This window comes from Olea europaea, unplaced genomic scaffold, assembly GCF_002742605.1.
Source record: "Olea europaea var. sylvestris unplaced genomic scaffold, O_europaea_v1 scaffold87, whole genome shotgun sequence".
In the NCBI taxonomy this organism is placed as follows: Eukaryota; Viridiplantae; Streptophyta; class Magnoliopsida; order Lamiales; family Oleaceae; genus Olea; species Olea europaea.
Genome location: NW_019267155.1, coordinates 451,117 through 473,235, shown reverse-complemented (window position 1 = coordinate 473,235; position 22,119 = coordinate 451,117). Strand labels below are relative to the sequence as shown.

The 22,119-nt window shown below is 35.0% G+C and overlaps 1 protein-coding gene and 1 pseudogene across 1 annotated transcript in view; one reads left to right on the top strand and one right to left on the bottom strand.

Moving 5' to 3' along the window:
* LOC111392011 (serine/threonine-protein kinase rio2-like) overlaps positions 1 to 15,533 on the top strand; it is an 18,073-nt gene extending 2,540 nt beyond the window's left edge. The window contains exons 2-12 of the mRNA XM_023017299.1: positions 476 to 592; positions 711 to 757; positions 861 to 931; positions 1,405 to 1,518; positions 1,621 to 1,796; positions 1,917 to 2,005; positions 5,547 to 5,664; positions 5,889 to 5,962; positions 6,085 to 6,132; positions 14,449 to 14,617; positions 15,000 to 15,533. Coding sequence (XP_022873067.1) covers positions 509 to 592; positions 711 to 757; positions 861 to 931; positions 1,405 to 1,518; positions 1,621 to 1,796; positions 1,917 to 2,005; positions 5,547 to 5,664; positions 5,889 to 5,962; positions 6,085 to 6,132; positions 14,449 to 14,617; positions 15,000 to 15,317 — 1,308 coding nt within the window. The 5' untranslated portion in view covers positions 476 to 508 and the 3' untranslated portion in view covers positions 15,318 to 15,533. The remainder of the gene's footprint in view (positions 1 to 475; positions 593 to 710; positions 758 to 860; positions 932 to 1,404; positions 1,519 to 1,620; positions 1,797 to 1,916; positions 2,006 to 5,546; positions 5,665 to 5,888; positions 5,963 to 6,084; positions 6,133 to 14,448; positions 14,618 to 14,999) is intronic.
* Positions 15,534 to 16,923: 1,390 nt separating this feature from the next.
* On the bottom strand, positions 16,924 to 21,234 carry LOC111392010 (annotated as a pseudogene).
* Positions 21,235 to 22,119: the final 885 nt, after the last annotated feature.

The following is a 22,119-nucleotide window of genomic DNA, read 5'->3' as shown; positions in this document are numbered from 1 at the left end:
TTGTCCCCCCCCCCCCCCCCCCCCCCCACGGGTATAATAAATTTTGTAATATTGATTTTTTAAGAATGCGTAATTCAAATGTAGGAAAAGTTTTGGGTTGCATAATATTTTATTGTGTAAACGTGTGGTTCAAAATAAGTTTTGAAAAATTGGGGATCAAACATGGGCTTAATAGGTTTTTTCCTTACAATCAGGGAATTGCATTTTTTTTTTTTCCTTTCAAGTTTACCTCTACTTTGTAGAATCTCTGCAGCCTGAAATGTAGTGTTATGCGAACTTTTACTGACTGATTTGTTGTGGTTATTTTATAATAGCTGGTTGTCGTCATTAATATTGATACATTTTGGAGTGCTGATCTTTGATTGGAGGCATGTTTCAATCACTTGCTTTCTCTTTTTAATTGACCTTCTCCACCCCGGATTCTTTGTTTGCTTATGTATTATATACCTAATAGATACGTGTGGTAATTTAATAGGCCGTAGGTGGCTGCGCAGAACTACAGTGAAAGATGAAGTTGGACGTTGACGTTCTTCGATATCTCTCGAAAGATGACTTCAGGGTGCTCACGGCGGTTGAAATGGGCATGCGCAATGTATGTTTCCTCATTTTCCCTCTGCCTTTTACCTTGTATACTGACAATATTTACAACCGGACATTTATTTCTAGTTGTTAATAGTTGATTTCATTTTTCCATTATCTGTTGGGATCAGCACGAAGTTGTACCATCAGAGTTAATAGACCGAATTGCATGCCTCAAGTGAGTAACTTTTTCTTATTTTGTTTTTGTGTATATGTGTGTTTATATCATAAATTAGTAATAGAGTATTGTGATTAATTTGTGTATTGTGCATATGATATAGGCATGGGGGTACTTATAAAGTGTTGAAGAATTTGCTTAAGCACAAGCTCTTGCACCACGACTCATCCAAATGTTAGTGGTTCATTCTTATTTTCTTTGTTTTTGTTATCATTAAATATTCTTGATTGCTTATTTCGGTCAAAACTATAAATGTGCTTCATCCACTGTTGCACTATCCGCGTTTCCGGGTTATGGAGTGTCCTTCATGCCTACCATGTTGATAAGAGCTGCTTTTCTGTTGGAGGATTAAGGTTTACAGTTTTGTCTGGGAATAAAAGTTGGTTGATGGCGCCACATTTTTTTATGTGGATTGACATGGAGCGAGAGGAACGGTAGAGCTTTTCTAGAAGTGGTGAATTTTATCTGGAAACTGAAGTGCTTTTTGCCTTCATCTATTAACTTGATCCCTAATTGTGTGAATGCCCAGATGGACTTTCTTGAGAGCACAAATAGCTGTAAAGCTTATATATTGCTTTCTATGTACTGCTTGTGTACCTTTTCTGTGCCAAATGAAAACTGACTTTATGTGGTGTATAATTATGCAGATGACGGCTTTCGGCTCACTTACCTTGGCTATGATTTTCTTGCAATAAAGACAATGGTTAATCGTGGAATTTTTACTGGTGTTGGTCGTCAAATTGGTGTTGGGAAGGAGTCTGGTATTATTACTATCACAAACATTAATTATTCAAGTTGTACTTGTATCATTTCTTTAGTTTGTTGCTTAACAGTTTGTTATTTAATTGGTTTCTATTTTGAAGACATATTTGAGGTTGTGAAGGAAGATGGTACTGTTCTTGCAATGAAGCTTCACAGGCTTGGTAGAGTTTCCTTTAGGGCAGTCAAATCTAAACGTGATTATTTGAGGCATCGCAGTAGCTATAACTGGTTGTACTTGTCTAGGCTTGCTGCTCTTAAGGAATTTGCCTTTATGAAGGTTCAGTGATGCTGGACGTTATTTTTTCCTCTCTTTCATTGTCATTTTGTTTACTGAGGTGGTGAGAGTTTGAGAATGGTAGTTTCCTTATTGCTGGGTTGTTTACTTTTTCTTGTGCAGGCCCTGGAAGAACACGGTTTTCCTGTTCCAAATGCTGTGGATTGCAATCGGCACTGTGTTGTTATGTCACTTGTCCGAGGTTATCCACTGTGAGTGTTTAGTTAGTTCCAAATGCCTTTGTCCATATTTCTGGAAATGTCTAATAAATTTTGGTTAAGTATTTACGTGCCTGAAGATGCATTTTATTGCATTACAGTTGTACTGTTTTCTGTTCTTGATTCTTTTGCTTTAACACTGAAGAAATGTGAAAGCAATGCATCCTTACAAAGAACATATGAAAGAGGGTAATTATTTTCTACATGTGCTAACGGTTAAGACTTATTTTTGAGTATTAATAAAAGGTTTTTCTATTTTAACCTTTAATTCCCTTTAGCTTAAAAAAAATAAGAGGAAAAATGAATGACTTCCAAAAGTGGATGTTATGCAAGACACACAAAAAAAAAAAAAAAAAAAAGTGAATTTAAAAGAAAAGGGTTTGAAATGACGAAAGAGGTATAGATGGAGATAGTAATATGGCATGGGGTGGGGTGGATAGTTGCATATGAAACTTCCAAAGGGAGGTATTAGGAGAGTTTTAGGTAAACGCTACTTAGTAAGGACATGATCGTGGAACGACAAGGTTCAAATGACTGCTTAGACTAAAGAAGTACGTTGCAGAAACTTATCAAAATATAAAATCAGGTTGATTGTTGTGTACGCACTCATATAGAGTGGAACACATGTATTTTCTTGTACGGGCCTTAAAGTCTTGAATTGGTCTAAGCTAGGATTAGTATAAATAATAATGTTGTAACCCTATTTTTTATACCGAATAAAAAAATTATTATTTCCGTTTCGCTCTCGTGGACGTAGGCACACCGCCGAACCACGTAAATACTTGTGTTGATTTTTTTCTTTCATCTCTTTATTATTGCGCGTAAAATCCAACAAGGATAGATTGATCTTGATAGGCGAGAGGCTTTTATAAAGATGAATCAGGCTTTTTGGTAGTATTGGTGAACCAATTGGCCATGGTGTTAGAATCAGGAAGGAGGACTCGTAGTGTGTATATTTATTTAGCTCAAGTCATAGCCATATCTGACCCTGCAATCCTTCTTTCTGGAGTTAGGCTGGCTGCTAATCTTTAATCATGATAAAGGAAATAGTTTTCTTAAGAAGGAAATGTAAGTCAAGGAATCTATAGAAAAAATGATGGTTTAGCTCATTCAGGCAATGGTGCCTCGTTGCCTCCAACATTAGGAGATTTTCAAACTTTCCTCGACCTAGATTCTAGGATGGATGACTGAGAGTATATGCGTGGCTAATAAATGTTCTTTCTAATCTTGATCGTGAGGTATTTATCCATGAGTAAATTGTTGTCATCATATTGGGAATCCAAGCAGATCCATTTCCTACATGAGGTGAGACAAAAGCCTCGAGTCGTAAGCCTCACAATAAATAAGTATCCAAAGATTATGAAAATAATTCAAAATAAGCTCATAAAAGATTATAAACAATCTTCAAAATTCATACTAAATAATTTAAAGTGTGCAACAAACAAAAGAAAAATCAATAGAGTAACAAAAGAAACTAATATTTTTGCTATGGGGCTACAGATTATTCCCAAATTGGGTCGATAAAAAACACAATTTTTAAATGTTTTACTGGGTAATGGACTATTTTCAAAGTGGGTCAATCAAAATTTTATGTTTTGTGGGCCAGTGCATAAATCAAAGTGAATGTGTGGAGTATTAAGGAGTACATGCATCACAAGTCTTGAGGCGACGCTCTAAGCTATGTTGCTCGGACTCTCCAAATATGGAGGAGTATTCGTGTCGACACGACATGACATGGATACCCACACGGGATACAGATCGGATCCTTGGTTTTGAAATCGGACACGGCAGCAAAATGAAGAAGACAGCTGAAGGTGGAGTCTTGCTTCAAGCCACACCGAATTTCGTCTATGGAGCTGTAGTTTTCTGGCCTTGCATCTGTCTATAGATGCTTCTGGAATTCTGCTTTGAGCCTGGGAGAAAGATGATAACAAAGTTGGGGAAGAAGACGTAAGGTTGCCCTAATTGATTGAAGTGGGCTTGGACCGAATTTTGGAATGTTTTATAAGGGCTTTTGTAAACTTCAATGCATATAATGAATGAAATTACAATTATTTTATTGGATAAGTTGTATGGTCACTCATTTAATTTGAGTTTATTCTTGTATTTATTTTTTATTTCTTATATTTATCTAAATGAACTGTTTATTTTGTAATTAAAATGATTTAGTGCTATATCATTTTTTTGATATTAAATTTAAAATTATTTCTATATTTGTTTGTTAATAATATATACGACACTGACGTTGATTTTTTCCTTTAATTTTTTTGAAATGTCATTTTTTTAAAAAATATTTTGTGAAACGTATCCCCGTACTTGTATCCAAAATTCAGATCATTTTTAACCGTATCCCTATATCTTAATTTTTATAACGAGAAGAATCTGACTCCTAAATATGTACCCGTACCCGACACCCACACTCGAGTCCAAGCAACATAGGCTCTAGGGCATGTGCCTCGAACAATTGAGGCATATTCCTGACAATAAGCACCTTAAGCATTTTTTTCTCGCCTCACTGCGGGCTTTAAGGTAGGATCTATTGGGTTTCTTTTAAAACCATAAGTTGGACCATTCAATGTTGACCAGATGTTCAGATTTCTCTTTGCTGAGGTAATGTAACTAGTAATCTTGCGATGGGTTCCATAAGTCTTCTCTTTAATGGTTCATATTCAGGATTAGGTTCATTCTTGTCATTCCCTATCCAGGATAAAACCTATGCCTTTATCATTTTGGTTAGGCATTCCGGAAGGTATATGGTAAGCATCATAGAATTCTTCATTTTCCAAACATTTAATTATTGGCTTTAGCCTTTTAGTTATTATTTTATAATCTAAAACTGTAAAATGTTTTACAATGTCTTTTATTTTCTTTTATCTACCTACACTGAAGGAAAATTGGAAGGAGAAAACACCATTGCAATTGGAGGATGTTAAAAAAGAATGAAAAATAAATTTATAATGAGATGATGAGGTTGATGATAATGATTCCCTTAGAGATCATAATAGTAGTGATGATATAAGAAATTTTAGAGTTGTCTCCATTTTTAGTAATAAATTATTATTTATTATATTATTACTATTTTGAAAACAAATTATTTTCTATTTTCTTGATGTATTTTATGTTTGTTTGCAAGTAACTTTTATTTTCTTAACTAATTTAATTATGAATTCCTTGCAAAAGGTTCATGGTATATTACAAGCATATTTTTATATTCTTTTGAATTTTTTTGCTATCAATCTTAAGGCTTACTCCTCAAATTGCCTTGAGTTTTACGCCTTGCCTCATGGAGATAAAATGCCTCAATATTCGATGTTGCCTTTTTAAATATCCTCCATGAATAAAGCTGGAGTTCCATGAGAAAGATTGAATTATGAAAGGAAATCTCTATTTAATAAATAAGTTACAGGATGTTTACTCTATTCGTACTGTTGGATGTCTAAATAGCTAGTTTTATGAGGCTAATGTCACGCTTCCAAATTATAAACTCAGTGATAATCATTTATGTTGTACTATGTTCATCATCATATTCTTACAGTGTGCAGGTTAAGCAATTGCAAAACCCAGGGACGGCTTTTGAAACAATTCTTGGTCTTGTTGTTCGTATGGCAGAACATGGTCTCATTCATTGTGATTTCAATGAATTCAACATTATGGTATGCTACCAAGGTGCTTTCAAAGTGCATTACTGCCCTTGCAACATTCTCACATAGTAGCTTTGCCATTAAGTGTGCACCTTGCTTTAATAGCACGAGATACATTGTTTACTTTTTCTAAAAAAATTCTATTGGTGCCATTGATAAGTGAATTGTGTTCTAGTTACATATTTCAGTTCAGTGTATTGTTAATTCCCTTCTTTCTGAATTCATTGGGTATGTAGATAGATGATGATGAGAAGATTACAATGATTGATTTCCCACAAATGGTTTCGGTATCTCATCGTAATGCCAAGATGTATGATACTTTTTCACACGAAGTACCAGCTGTACTTTCCTAATCATTGGTCATGATATAATTCTATATTACTCTTTATTGTGCACTTTCATTATCAATTGACAATAAGTTCCAATTTTCAGGTACTTTGACCGTGACGTTGAATGTATCTTTAAGTTCTTCAAAAAGAGGTTAGTGTCTTATTTTCTGAAAGCAATGTCTGAAGTTTGACTTTGAAAAATGGGTATATCCATAATTTCTTATTTGAGATTGCCTTTTAGACTTTCTAGAACATGATGACCTCCGTCGCTTTGCAGTCTACTACAGTAAGCATAATGAACGGATAAATAAATATAATATTTTTGCTCCTCATGGTTAAAACTTTTGGAGATAGTTGTGATCCTTTACATTTATGTGGGTAGTTCTTTTGAAAAAAAAAAACATTTATGTGGGTAGTGCTGCTGACATTTTGGGCCAACTGACATGGACATGTTAAGATAACAAGTAAAATACATGTCAGCTTCTCAAGTTTTTGCTCCTTAGTTATAGTGTGGACTTTGTTTTATTAGGGACTGTGCTAGGCATTTCAATGTTGACTTTGTTAGCAAGTGATTTATATCACTTTAATTTCGCATGTCTATTCAAATCTTTATATTTTTTTCAGATTATTAATTTGATGCATCTTTCTATGTGCCCAAGAACAACAGAGTAGGTCAGAGAATTGTTTTATATGACTTAACTTGATAGAAGGGCTGCCTAACTTTATGTTGTTTCTTTCTTGTATATATTGATAATACACCTCTAATGTATTATGTGGTTGATTTTGCTGCATAAATGAAAAGGACTTTCTTGAGATAATGATTGATTCATGATTGAGGGTTGTCTTGCAATTCTGAGGCATGTTCTTACAAGTTAGAATTGGTTTGGGAATGCAAATGAAATTTATGGTCCAAAAAAGTAATGTTTGCCATTATAGGCTACCGGTTTATGTTTAATCGTTTCTCATCCTCTTCATTTCCATTATTTAGATTGGTTTGGGGATTCCAACAGGTCGAATTAATTCATTAACAAAGTAACAATCTAGAGTAGATTGGCTCCCAACTTTGTTGCATGGACACTTCAATTAGGGCAATGTATCTATGTCGAATACAACACCCCTCGGCACATTCTTTCATTATCATTTTTTTATGAGTGTTAAATAACAAATAGCTACTCGTATATAAAAATTTTCAACAAGAACAATTAATAACAAGTATAAAACTAAATTTATTTATATTCATGAAGAATTTGAAAGAATTTAATTAATGTGTCGATGACCTGTCGAAATTCTTTTTTTTTTTTAAATTGCTTGTCAACTTGTTCAACACATTTCCATTATTTAGATTGGTTTGGGGATTCCAACAGGTCGAATTAATTCATTAACAAAGTAACAATCTAGAGTAGATTGGCTCCCAACTTTGTTGCATGGACACTTCAATTAGGGCAATGTATCTATGTCGAATACAACACCCCTCGGCACATTCTTTCATTATCATTTTTTTATGAGTATTAAATAACAAATAGCTACTCGTATATAAAAATTTTCAATAAGAACAATTAATAACAAGTATAAAACTAAATTTATTTATATTCATGAAGAATTTGAAAGAATTTAATTAATGTGTCGACGACCTGTCGAAATTCTTTTTTTTTTTTTAAATTGCTTGTCAACTTGTTCAACATGTGTCCGTGTTGATGCATCATAGGTTCCTAATAATTTGGATTAAGAGAATTTCACAAATACTTCCTTAGAATCTTTTAATGTGTCGAGGGTGTATATAGCAATATTCTAAAGTTGGGAAAAGTGAGGCTAGGCTTGAGAAAAGGCTGTCAAAACCCCTCTTTTGACCACCCAATGCAGGACTAGGTGCCAAAAGATGCGTGCCTTTTTTCCTAAAAAAAATTTTCAAAATTTGTTTTAGACCTATTTCTTTAACCTAATGACTAATGTGGACTTATTTAATTATTTTATATTCTAGAAATAATTAAAGTACTATTTAAAATGAGAGAAAGAATTATTACACCTAGGCTTTGTCTGGGCAATGCCTAGGTTCATGAGGCTTGAGGTTTAACCTCGCCGTTTTGCCACACCTTGTGCCTTTTATAATACTAGTATGGATTAGAAAGGTTTTCCCTTTAATTATTTTGATCGTGCTACCAACAGTGAAAATTAAGTGCTTGGAATAATGAAGAACACCGTGCTTTTTGTTGAATGATGTATGTTGTGCGAATGTAAAATTATAATGGTTTATTGGCTTTTCTACCTTTGTCATTCTGCTTCTGCGTTCTTGCATTATAAGACTGAATGACTTTGTTGACTTTTATAGCGAGCAGTACAGTTTTTTTTTTTTTTTGGCCCCCCTCTTTTGGACAAAACTGATTTGTTGAGTTACATTGTCTAGCAATCTGGTTTTCTTGTTGAGTTGGTTCTAAGAAGAATGTGGTATAATCCAAGCTGGAAAGAAGCTTTTGAACTTTAACATATATCAATGTGTTGCACCAATGCCCAAAAAGCACGTTGTACGTACTTGCACACCTATGGGTCTATACTTGCTAGAGAAGCCAAATCAACTGGATAAGTTGAAGAGAATTCACGACAACTAAAGGACAAATCAGAACTCATATTACCTACACTTAGGTTGAAGAGCGTTCACTCTTAAGACAAGCTTCAACCACTTTTCTCTTCAATCCATTCAAGTTATCAGAATATGTTGGATTTTATGCCCAATATTATGAAAAAAAAAAAGATAATCAACACAAGAATTTACGTGGTTCAGTGGTGTGCCTACGTCCACGAGAGTGAAGCGGAGATTTCTTTATTCAGGAGTGAAAAATAGCGTTACAACATATTATTTATACTAACTCTAGTCTGGGCCCATATAAGACTTTAAGGCCCGTACAGAAAATACCCCTGTAGCATTGACCCATTTGATCCAAGGTCTGTGTTCCACTCTATATGAGTCACATACACAACAATCTCCACCTTGGCGAATATTCATCCCTTAGAAGAAAAGCCATAACCTGGAAAAAACCACACCATCTAGGACCAATGGGTTGGGACACATCCTCTCTAACACCTGGAGATGTTAATCAAGTTCAAGCAGTGCTTGAACCTATTCATTGTGATTGGTTTTGTCATAATGTCTGCTGCATTCTCTGAGGTATGCACCTTCTCTAACAACAGCTCTCCCGAAGTGACCAACTATCTTATCTTATGAAATCTCATATCAACGTGTTTGGTTCTTGCATGATAAATCTGATTCTTTGCTAGGAAGATGACGCTCTGACTATCACGGTACAACCTCATTCCATCTTGCTTGATCCCAAGTTCCTTGACAAACCCTTTCAACCACAATGATTCCTTGGTTGCCTCAGTTGCCGCCATGTACTCTGCTTCAGTTGTAGATAATGCCACAAGTGACTGCACCATTGATCTCCAACATATGGGCCCACCTGTGAATGTGAAAACATAACTTGTATGGGACCTTTTGTCATCCAAGTCCCCTGCATAATCTGCATCTACATATTCTTGGACTGAAATATCACCATGTTGTCTTTCAAACATGATCCCGCACTCCATTGTACATTTCAAGTACCAGAAAATCCACTTTACAGCTCTCCAATGCTCTCTACCAGGATTAGCTATATACTTACTAACCACACTGACTGCATGTGCTAAATTGCTAAATCTAGTCTGGTACACACCATTGTATGCATCAAACATCCAATTGCGCTGGCATAAGGTACCTTTGACATCTTTGCAACTTCTTCTTCACTCTTTGGGCACTAATTATTAGACAATCTGAAATGATTTGTCAGTGGTGTAGCAACTGATTGCATCTGACATGCTAAACCTCTCAAACACTTTCTTCAAATAATTTTTCTGAGATGCCCATAATTTTCTAGCTTTTCTATCTCTATTGATCTCCATGCCAAGAATTTTCTTGGTTGGTCACAAGTCTTTCATATCAAACTTATTACTCAACAAAGATTTCAATTTGTCTACCTCATCCATGTTCTTACCAGCAATTAGCATGTCGTCCACATACAAGATCAAGAAAATATATGAGTTATCCTCAAGAACTCTGTAGTAGACACAACAATCATACTCACAACGACTGCAGCCAATCTGAATCATATGAGAGTCGAACTTCTTGTACCATTGTCGTGGAGACTGCTTAAGTCCGTATAAAGATTTTTTCAGTTTACACACAAGATTCTCTGTTCCTGGTTCCAAAACCCTTCTGGCTGTTCCATGAAAATCTGTTCCACCAAATCACCATGAAGGAAAGTAGTTTTCACATCCAGCTGCTCTAATTCCAAATCAAAATTAGCCACCATTGTCAAAACAATCCTGATAGAGGTGTGTCTGACGACCGGGGAGAAAATTTCATCATAATCTACTCCCTTTCTTTGTGAGTATCCCTTTGCTACTAATCAAGCCTTGTATCTTTCTCCTTCCTTTTCTGACATTGCTTCTTTCTTTCTGTACACCCACTTATACCCTATCTGTTTCTTCCCCTCTAGAAGCTCCACCAAATCTCAAGTATTATTTTTATGCATTGACTAAATTTCCTCCGTCATAGCCTCTATCGATTTACCTTTCTCCTGACTACCAATGGCATCCTGAAAAGTTTTAGGATCGCTATTGTTGGTAATGAGTGCATAAGAAACCGAATCCTCGAATCCATACTTTGCTGGTGGTTGATAGTGCGACGTGGTCTATCTAAGGCAACACTATAATACTGCTCCACCTCTGACCCAGAACTATCTGCTCCCTGAGCATTAATTTCTGTGTTAACATTGTCTAGCTCTACTTGCACCACTTGGCTCTTACCTCTGCCCTCGTCTGAATTGAGTTTCTCTTTATTTGTAGAAGCTTTAAGCTTGAATACTTCATCAAATACTGCATCACTACTTATCACCATCTTTCTTGCCTCTGGATCCCAAAACTTGTATCCCTTTACACCTTTAACATAGCCCAGAAAAATATATTTTCTTGATTTCGGATCAAGTTTGGATCGTTGATCACTAGATACATGCACATAAGCCGAACAACCTAATACTTTCAATTCAGAATAATCAACTTCATTATCTGTCCAAACTTCCTCTACAACTTTCCCATCTAGTGCTGCTCGTTGTGATCTGTTTATGACATAACATGCCATATTTACTGCTTCCGCCTAAAAACTCTTCGAGAGCCCTGCATTCAGCCTCAAACATCTTGCCCGTTCTGCAATTGTTCTGTTCATCATTTCCGTTACACCATTCTGTTGCGGTGTCTTGCGAACTGTATAGTGCCGCTGAATACCATGCTCCTCACAAAATTTCAGAAACTATGAATCTGTATACTCTGTACCGTTATCTGTTCTCAGATACTTAATTTTTCTGCCCATCTGGTTCTCTACTTCTGCTTTCCATAATTTGAACTTGGCAAAGGCTTTATACTTGTGCTTCATGAAATATACCCAAACTTTTCTAGAGAAGTTATCAATGAAAATAATAAAATACTGAGATCCACCTTTAGACAACTCCGTCACTGGTCCCCAAACATCTAAGTGCACGTAATCAAGAATGTCCTCTGTCTTGTGCTTTTCCATCTTGAACTGTACTCTGGACTGTTTTCCAAGTACACAGAATTTGCAGAAATTTAGCTTGCACGATTTTACTCCCTTCAACAAATTCCTCTTGTGAAGCTCAACCATGCCACGTTCTCCTATATCCCCCAATCGCATATGCCATAGAAGAGTGTCATCTGACTCAGATTCTGCTGTAGCAACTCCACCTACAACTGTATCCCCGAGTAGTTTGTAGATATTCTCTACTAATTTCTGACCCTTCATCACAATCATAGCCCCTTTCTTCACTGTTAGAGCCCCACACTCTGACTTATAAGAGTAACCATTTGTGTCTAAAGTGCCTAAAGAAATTAGATTCTTTTTCAACTCAGGTACATGCCTAACATTTTTCAAGGTCCTTATCAAACCATCGAACATTTTAAATTTTATGGACCCCATTCCAATGACCTTACATGATGCATCATTACCCATCAAAACAGATCCAAAATTACCAGAACGATATGAATGAAACAAATCCCAGTGAGGACACATGTGATATGAACAGGCTGAATCAAGTGCCCAACAGTCATTTAATTTTACAGAATTACCTGCAGAGATTGATAACATGTCTCCATCTCCAGAATTCGAGTCTCCTTCTTCAACACTGGCTGAGTTTGAGGACCCATCACCTTTCCTTTCATCACTCTGCTTCTTATTGGGACAGTCTCTCTTAAAGTGGCCCATCTGATGGCATTTGTAGCACTTGACGTTTTTCTTATTTTGATTCCTAGATTTTGATCTTGTGTTCCCTCTAAAAGAAACACCCCTGTTCTTCCTTCTCCCACAATCCTAGTAGCCCTTTACGATCAACACTTCACCCTTTGAAATTTTACCAGTACGCAGTTTCCGCTGGTTGTAGGCTAACAGGGTTGATGTGACTTCCTCCAATTCGAGAGTCTCTTTACCCCACGTCAATATGGTCACCATATGGTCGTACGAAGAAGGAAGTGAGCACAACAAAATCATTACCTTGTCTTCATTATCAAACTTGATTTCAAGTCGCAATAGATCGCTGATGATTTGATTGAACACATTGGTGTATTGAATCAGATCTGTACCCTCCAACATCTTCAGCCCGTATAGCCGCTGCTTCAAATACAACTTGTTCGTGAGAGACCTCGACATATAACGACTCTCCAATTTCTCTTGAACCTCCGCCGGAGACTCAACGTCTATGACGTGATACATGATTTTGTCCGCCAAACAAAGCCGAATTATATCAACTGCTCACGCCTTAAGCTCTTCCTAATCAGCATCTGACGTACCCTCTGGTTTCTTCCCAGATAGTGCCTTCACCATCCCTTGTTGCATCAACAAATCCTTCACCCTTCGTTGCCATAATCAGAAGTTTCCAGATCCGTCAAACTTCATCACATCGAATTTTGCAATCGAAGAACTCACCATCTGAACCTGGCTCTAATACCAATTGTTGGATTTTATGCGCAACATTAAAGAGATGAAAAAAAAATAATCAACACAAGAATTTACGTGGTACGGCGGTGTGCCTACGTCCATGAGAGCGAAGCGGAGATTTCTTTATTTAGTAGTAAAAAATAGGGTTACAACATATTATTTATACTAACACTAGCCTAGGCCCATATAAGACTTTAAGGCCCGTACAGAAAATACTTTCTGTACATCTGAATATCAATATATAAAGGCTATTTAATTTGAACTGATAGTTACTCTCAAAAAAGAAAAGAAAAAAAAATGTTCTATCTTATTCTGAGATGCTTCTTTTGCATGAATTTGAGACGATTCAGACTAGAAATTATTTTGTTAGAGCTAATAAAAGACGCTATACAATTTTATATGTCCAGGGACTGGGTCATCAATCAGACCAAAAGGTCATAAGTCAGATTGTAAGTCAAAATACCGATATGATTTCTCTTGGTTGTATGACAAAAACATGTCAATTAGGTAACACTGGGCATTAGTTGGTATGAAAGAACAAAAATAACAAATATCATAAAAATTCCATCCTACTCCCAAAGTCTTCTTGATCCTTTCCAGTAAAACCACTAGCTGCAAGTTCCTTGTCCAGGAAACCAGAAACTTTCTTTATCTCAGAAAACCGAGGCCAGCATACTTCATCCGAATCTATCTCTGAATCATCAGATTCATCTTCATTTTCTTCAAAAGACAGGTTGAACCTAATAAAAAGGTAACAAATTTAAGCTAAATTGAGTATATGTGAGCCACATGCACAACAGAATAGATACCATAATATCTTATATTTACTATTTTTTATGGTGAGAACTTTTTAAGATTTAAAAGTGGTTTTCTCCTTCATCCCTTTCACACTCTGAATAGTTGTACCATACGCACCCAGACTTGATGTAGGAAGAGTGACAAAAAAGAAATTAAGTGCACTGTTTGATTGCTTGCAGTTCTAGTATTTAAGGGATATGGACACATTAAACATAAATAGCTAAATATTGCTAGGTAATCTGCCATCATGTTTGTAGTGTTCATTTCATTCTTTCTCTATCATGTATCCTAATTGTATACGAGAATAGATACCATAATATCTTATATTTACTATTTTTTATGGTGAGAACTTTTTAAGATTTAAAAGTGGTTTTCTCCTTCATCCCTTTCACACTCTGAATAGTTGTACCATACGCACCCAGACTTGATGTAGGAAGAGTGACAAAAAAGAAATTAAGTGCACTGTTTGATTGCTTGCAGTTCTAGTATTTAAGGGATATGGACACATTAAACATAAATAGCTAAATATTGCTAGGTAATCTGCCATCATGTTTGTAGTGTTCATTTCATTCTTTCTCTATCATGTATCCTAATTGCACGTATACTCAATTTGGCTTAAATTTGTTACCTTCTTATTAGGTTCAACCTGTCTTTTGAAGAAAATGAAGATGAATCTGATGATTCAGAGATAGATTCGGATGAAGTATGCTGGCCTCGGTTTTCTGAGATAAAGAAAGTTTCTGGTTTCCTGGACAAGGAACTTGCAGCTAGTGGTTTTACTGGAAAGGATCAAGAAGACTTTGAACGGGTATAAGTTATTATCTTCTCTTGGGAGTAGGATAGAATTTTTATAATGTGTTATTTTTGTTCTTTCATACCAACTAATGCCCAGTGTTACCTAATTGACATGTTTTTGTCATACAACCAAGAGAAATCATATTGGTAATTTGACTTACAATTTGACTTTGGACCTTTTGGTCTGATTCATGACCCAGTCCCTGGACATATAAAATTGTATAGCGTCTTTTATTGAGTCTAACAAAATAATTTCTAGTCTGAATCGTCTCAAATTCATGGGGTAAAATAACTACCCAGAGGGGATTCAAATTATTATGAGGGTGCCGCTAGAGAATCTGATAAGCCATTTTCGTATTTCTATTAGTTTCTATAAATCTTATGCTGCATTATAAAATAACAATTTGTATTTGCAGGAAGGTGATAATACACCTGAGCATGAACATGGACAAATTGAGCACGGAGTTGTGGAAGAAGATAGACTTGAGGATAATCCAGAAGAGGAATCTTCACAAGCTGGGTGTGAACATGATTCTGAAGCCGAGCAAGTTGAGAACCCTGAACTTACTAAGCGTCTGAGTAAGCAGAGACAGCGAGCCATTCAAGCAGCTCGTGGGAGAAAGAAGAGTTCTACGTCAAGAACTATGTACTCAGACAAAGGCGGAAGGTCCTCCTACAAATCAAAGATCCAAAAGCAAATGAGCAGTTGGTAAAATACCTAGAGTATAGCATGGTGGATTATAGCGTTCCACCATTTTTCTTTGTGGTGACAAAATATTGAAATGGCTTTAACCGTGGAGACACCAATTCCCTCAGTTGCTTCTTGTAATATAGATTTTGACAGCAGATAGAAGAATACTCTTGCATAAACCGTTTATTGGTTTGCAAGTTGCGATTAATTTAATATACATTTCCTGCTCGTTTTTATACTTGACTTGTGTTGGCTACATGGGTGTTGGATACTATCACTCGAGTCCGGGTCGATAGGCATGTTCTAGGTATGAAGATTTTGCCCTTAATTGGCCTCTATTTTTTAATACATTTTTCTTCAAACTCATTTTCATTCGTATTTTGCAAGGGCTTTACAATTTTTATCAACTTTTCAATCACGCATTTTATGATTTTTGTCAAAATTTATTAAAAATTTGATTTTTAGTTATATCAAACGTGGACTTTTATTGATGTCAAGTTTAATCTATTTAAAAGTTTTTAAGTCTTTATGTGGATATAATTTATAACTTAGTTTATAATTTGAGCCAGAGTCAAATTTTAATTTCAATTATGCATGAATAATTATTATTTACTCGTGAAATTCATTTGTATTCATAGTTATAAACAGTTTATAAATTGACCAAACAGGAATTAAACTTTTTGGGCATAATGCATAATTATTTTCAACATAACTCATCATTTTCAATTATTGTAAACGGGCGGCTACATGACTTCGACTTAAGAGCCTTAGAACCTAAGTGAACTCTTACCTCTGCAAAACCATCACTTCATCTAAAATATTAAGTTTGTGAGGGTTGAATGATCGATTGCGTCTATTTGTAAGGTCATTATATGAACTGTTTTTAAGTGAAGACAAGGTTGAAGAAGTTTTAGAGATGTATCACTAAGAAGGTTGTGGTTATGCATAAGATTGCAATACAATTTTATTATATATAAAAATTAGCGTTTGTTTGGTATTGATTTAAATCAAATTTTAATTTAAATCTAATTCAAAGTCAAAAAATTAATATTAATCACATCTTTTATAGATCACAAATTTTCAACCACATATTTTAAAAACTTTTATCAAAATTTACTAAAAATCTAATTTTGATCCCTACCAAACTGGGGCTTAATATCTACCAAAACTATATACCATCGCGATGACATGTTTAATAATTATATTGGTCGAGAAAGTACAAATAAAATTTCATACAGATCAAGTGAATTTAAAATAATTTTAAAATTCGGATGCCTAAAAATTGACTTTTGATGGTGTAGAATCGTAAAAGCCTCTATGCACTTGCACGAAAGGAATTAATTAAAGTACGTATGGTTATTAAATATTTTATCAAACATTTCAATTTTACAAGCTTCGTATATACGTAATTTTCTATTAATTAGCACATCCCAAGTTTTTTCTTTAATATTTAAAAAAAAAAAACTTTTTAACAAATTAAATTTAAAAAACTATTAGGTGTATTTGACCCAAATTGACATGTCCATGAGGGGATTTTGCAAATAATTTCACCCACTCAACGTGTTTTATATTTGAACATTCATATAATTTTGTGAAGCGAATTGCATTTGCACTTTATTCATCTCATGTCAACTGAAGAAGTACAACACCTTTATACCAATTTTAGCCCATATGGGTATCAACACTCTAGGATATACATTAACTTTGAGACCATACTTCATGAACAATGTTAATGACGTTTTCTGCTCCACCTTGTGTCTCGGTGCCACCATGAGCCGGTGGCGGAGCAACACCGCCACCGCTATAGATTTCATTTGCAAGTAAGCCAAATCCTTATCTAACCAAATCCTTGGGCCTGCATGGAATGCAACAAATTGAAATTGATACTTTGCTTCAAATTTCTTACCATCTTTGGACAACCACCTTTCTGGCTTAAACTCTAGGCAATCATCGCCCCATATGAACTTCATTCGACCAGTTGAATATATCGTGAAAGTGATATTTGACCCCTTGGGTACAAAAGTTCCATCAAGCAATGCGTCATCAGCGATCACATGTTTGGAATCCTCCAGCATCAAAGGGTATAATCTTAGAGTTTCTGACAATACTGCCTTGAAATATATCAATTGGTAAAGTTCTTCGAATATTAAGGGATCTTCAAGCCATTTTAAAGTGTCTTCACCACGAGTTTCCACTAGAACGGAGCAAAGCTCAATCAAGATTTTCTATTCGACTTTAGGGTCTCGGTTAACCAGCCAGAAGAACCAACTGAGAGTGACTGATGAGGTGTCACGCCCGGCTAGGATAACTCTTTTTTCTTCACGAACCTAGATAACAAGTCATCATACATTTTGTTGACCCAGCAACTCGAGCTTACATGTATTGATGACATTTGTCATGTAATCATCCACGCCTTTGATACTCTGGCTCAAGCTTACTTCCATCCCAAGCCTAAGCCACTCTTTCAATTTCCAAACAAAGTAGTGTGAAATAAAGCGTTGTAAAGAGGCTTCAGTGGCTCAATCAAAAGCCAAAGCGAATTTATTGTTCGTAAGCCCAGGCGAAAGAGTTCGCAGGTCCATCCCGAAAGCCAAACCACATATGTTACAGAAAGTGAGCCTTTGTAATAAATTTTGCATATCAACATGCTTACCTTCGAGCTGAGCTGTTTTAAGAATCAAGCAGAACCCTATTCTTAATGGCTTGGCTCGACCATCAGGCCATGACTTGCCTCAATGTTCGGGTGGTGAATTCAAGTGCAGCAGTCTTACAATGGAATGCCCATGTGTCACCATCAGAGTTGAAAATCCTGTGCCCAAGGAGATCATGAAATACAGCTTGACACACGGGGCGGCCTTGGGATGGTTGGGTTTTGATACCCAATAAATTCGGGCAATTATGAAAAATCGATGTAGGGAATTATGGATACCAAAGTGATGGCTCGACCCGAAAAAAATTAACACTTTGGATGTCCCAAGTTATTTTAGCACATTGGTTAGTTTGTGACCTTTGATATGTTGGACCATTTGATTATTTGCCGTGGCCCATTTGGAGGAGAGTTTTGGTCTAATCTTGTGATGATCTAAAGTCCATATATACTTGGCGTCCCTACAGCTAGGGGTGAACGTGGTTTGATTTGAGCGGTTTGTGCTATATTTTTAACTCAAATCATTTTTTGCGATTTGGAATTTTTTTAAACCAAACTAAATCATTTTATTTTTTGAACCAAACCAAACCATAATTTGCGGTTTGGTTCAGTTTTAATCCGTGGTTTACCATTCGATATTGTAGTAATGTATTTAACAGAAGTTAGATATAAGTTTAAACGAGAAGTAATAATGTTAAATGTTAAATTACATTCATATTTTCAAAGTTGGTGGTTAAAAGATATTAATAGAACAAATACATATTTTTTCATTTTTATTTACCTTTTCTTGTTTGACATTCATATTGTCATATAGTGGTTGATAAATGTAGATTTATATTTGTTATTATAGTTTGGTTAAAACTCCTTTCGTCTTGCTAGTGAGATGTTAGATAAGGATTAAACTTGATATGTTTAGATGTACAAAGATTGATAGAATTTCGACTTACTGGGAATTGACGAATTTCATCCTTTAACTACTTTATGAAAGTAGAAAATAGTAATACTAGTTAGAAAACTTTATCATTTTCACACAATCAATGTGCCCCGTCCTTCATTCTTTCCAAATTACAAACAAATTCATTAATCATCTAGGCACACAAATAATCATTTTTTTATCTAAACCACAACTCACAACTATATAATAAGTTCAAAAAAAAAAAAAACAAATAAAAGAAAGCACAATGAAAAAATGGCTTGAATAAGAATCTAAGAATTACTGAAAGAGGTGATTCAGGTAGAGATTAATAAACTAACAAAGGCAATTGACAATTCGTACAGCAGCGGCAAACAAGCATCAAATGTTAGGAAAATGAGAGTTTATTTTAAGGTTTCTGAAACTTTAGACGTGATTTGCTAATGTAGTTCTGTTGAATATGACTTGGATTGTTGAAAATATATGTTTTTTTTTTTTCATTTCATATGAATTTGGAATAATTTTAGTTTAGTTTAGATATCGGGTGAGAACATGTGTTGTAAACCTATTAAATCATAAGTCAATAATGATGAAGCTAATTTACTTTCTATGATTATTTCAATAGGTTGGTCGTAATTTGTATTGCTAAATTGATATTTTTTTTTAAAAAAAAGTGAAAACTATAAAAATTTTAAGTTAATAAAATTAATATTTTAATTAAAAAATTTTAAAACGGTTCGGTTTGATTTTATGCGATTTTTGAAAATCAAAACCTAAACCAAACCATTTTGAAACGAATTGGTTCGGTTTGAGGGGGAAAAAACCACGGTTCCACATGGACCCGAACCAACGGTTTCAACTCAACGATTTCAGTTCGATTTGTGATTTCGCGATTTTTTTTGTGCAACCCAACCTACCTCCGTTTCTCTAAGTTTGAATGTGGGTGTGAATGTTTTATGAACTTCAACAATGCTCTATTTTGACTATTTATTTTGTTTTTTCCAATGAATATTTATTGATTTCTCCTCATCTCTTATTTAACGTAATTTTTATTATACGATAATGATCAATCAATTCAAATTTCATTTAAATAATTTTAAATTGTAGAGCATTGAAATGTATAACTTATTAAATATAATCTTTGTTAATTCAGAATAGAGAGTAACTAGCCCACTATTTATTTTAAAAATGTAAAATAAAGAATCTCTTGGAGCTTATTTATGAGCTTTGACTCGCTAAAATAGAAAGTATTTTTTGTTTAGAAAGTTAATTAGACATAAACTATTAACTTCAGCAATGCATGATTGTTTACAATAATTAAAACCCTCAAATTATGGTAAGATTTTACTTCAACCCTAATTCTATTATGCAAAGACTCCCTTTTCCTAATCGCAAGGAAAGTCATTTTCCATTCCTTTGTGAATAAACTAACTCTTTTATCTTTTTCATTGCCAAACATGAATTACTTCTCCTTTTCAAAATAAATTCTTTTGTCACACAGATTTGGATCAAACCTGATTGTTAGTTGAGAATATTGTATATTGATTAGAAGAGCCCGTTGGATGCATGTAGAGAATTGTTAAATAAGAGAATGGTTCACTTGACCTCATCTAATAGATTCTCCAATGGTTGGCTTGTCTCGACAAGGTCCATCTATCTTTCATTTTTTTGCTCAGAATATACACAATCAATCAAATGGACCGATAAATAATTTGTAGATAGACTATCAAATCTTCTTATTACTATGGGCTGCATGCATGTATCTTAAGCTTAAACAATCCCGCTAATCAGCCAGGTTTAAAACCAGGCTTGTAAACAGGTATTAAAATATTGCTGACGTGGCACGTTAAGGCACAATTAATAAAAAAACAAAAAGGAGACTAACGAAACCAGACAAAATTTGTTTCAAACCCTACCCCTTTGCAAAACCACAGAATCGGGACGGCCAAAAACGAATAATTTTTCTTGTTTCAAACACTACTTTGTGCCGCGTTGCCTTTGTCGACCGGAACACAGATCGCCGACTGAAGCACCGGTAGTCACCATCCAAGAAGAAGGAAAAATGGAAATAAAAAGGATCTCATTTATCTCCAACATTTCAAAGCCCAAAAGTCGAGCGGTTTCCCTGCTCTTCCTTCCATAATCTTAGATCGCCAGACCTAGGGACTCTGTCGATGTCTCCTCAGGACACTGCTTCCGATAAACTATTCTCAGGAAGTCTTTTTGCACATGAATAGTTTTTATCAGATATGGTTTTGACTGAGGCTTGATTGTTGGGTATGCTATGCTTAGGTAGTGTTTTAGTTGTGATCTTGTGTAATTCTGGTAACTCCTGTACACTCTACCGTGGTTCTCTTTTCTAGGTTTATTTCCTCTCATCTATCCTAAAAATTAAACATAAAACAAGGTACAACATAGAAGATAATGCAATGGATTTGATGTTCAAGTGCTGTAAATTGATATTGTTGATGAGATAATGCTTGCTCTATCAATGATGTCATGGCACCAACTTGTAAATATTTGTACACGGTAAAAAGTTCTTTTCTATGGAAAATTGGTTCAAACCAGCTTGTTTATATCAAGAGTTATCTGTGAAGTAGTGAGTTGCTTTGCAAATTGTGTAAAAATTATTAAAAAACAATTGTGTCCTTTTATAGTTTTGATCTATCACAACCAATGCTTGATGGTGATGAGTTTTGGTAGGTTGTACTGACTTGGCAAGTTGATTTCAGTTTTGCATGGCTTGAGTTGATAAGTCAAAGAACTTTCATGCCCAAATTACTTGCAGCGATGAAGAAATGTCCCGTGTGTTCAAATCTTGGGTAAGGATAAGTGATGAATAAAATCTCCAAATTTCAGTAAATGTGAGCATTAGGATGAAAAAATATATTGCAGACGTGAACGCTACAAGGAAACGGCCAACACATAGTTATCTAAGTATTTGAGATATGTTGTAATGTGTATGACTTATATGGCACGAAACCTTATGGTAATGTAATTATATGGCTGTTATCATTGTGAACAAATTAAATCTTCTATGTATTGGTACTTATCAATCTATTACATTTTCCTGGTTGAAGCATACTTTAAATTTTAGTGCAATATTATATTATGGATATGTGAATATTTTGCATTTTTCAATTTTTGGAATTATCTTATTTTTTCTTTTGAGGGTTACACATAATCTAATTGAGTCAAAGCGCTTCAATACCCGATTTTACCTCTTAAAACACATTGGTTGCCTTATAATCTGAACATATAAAC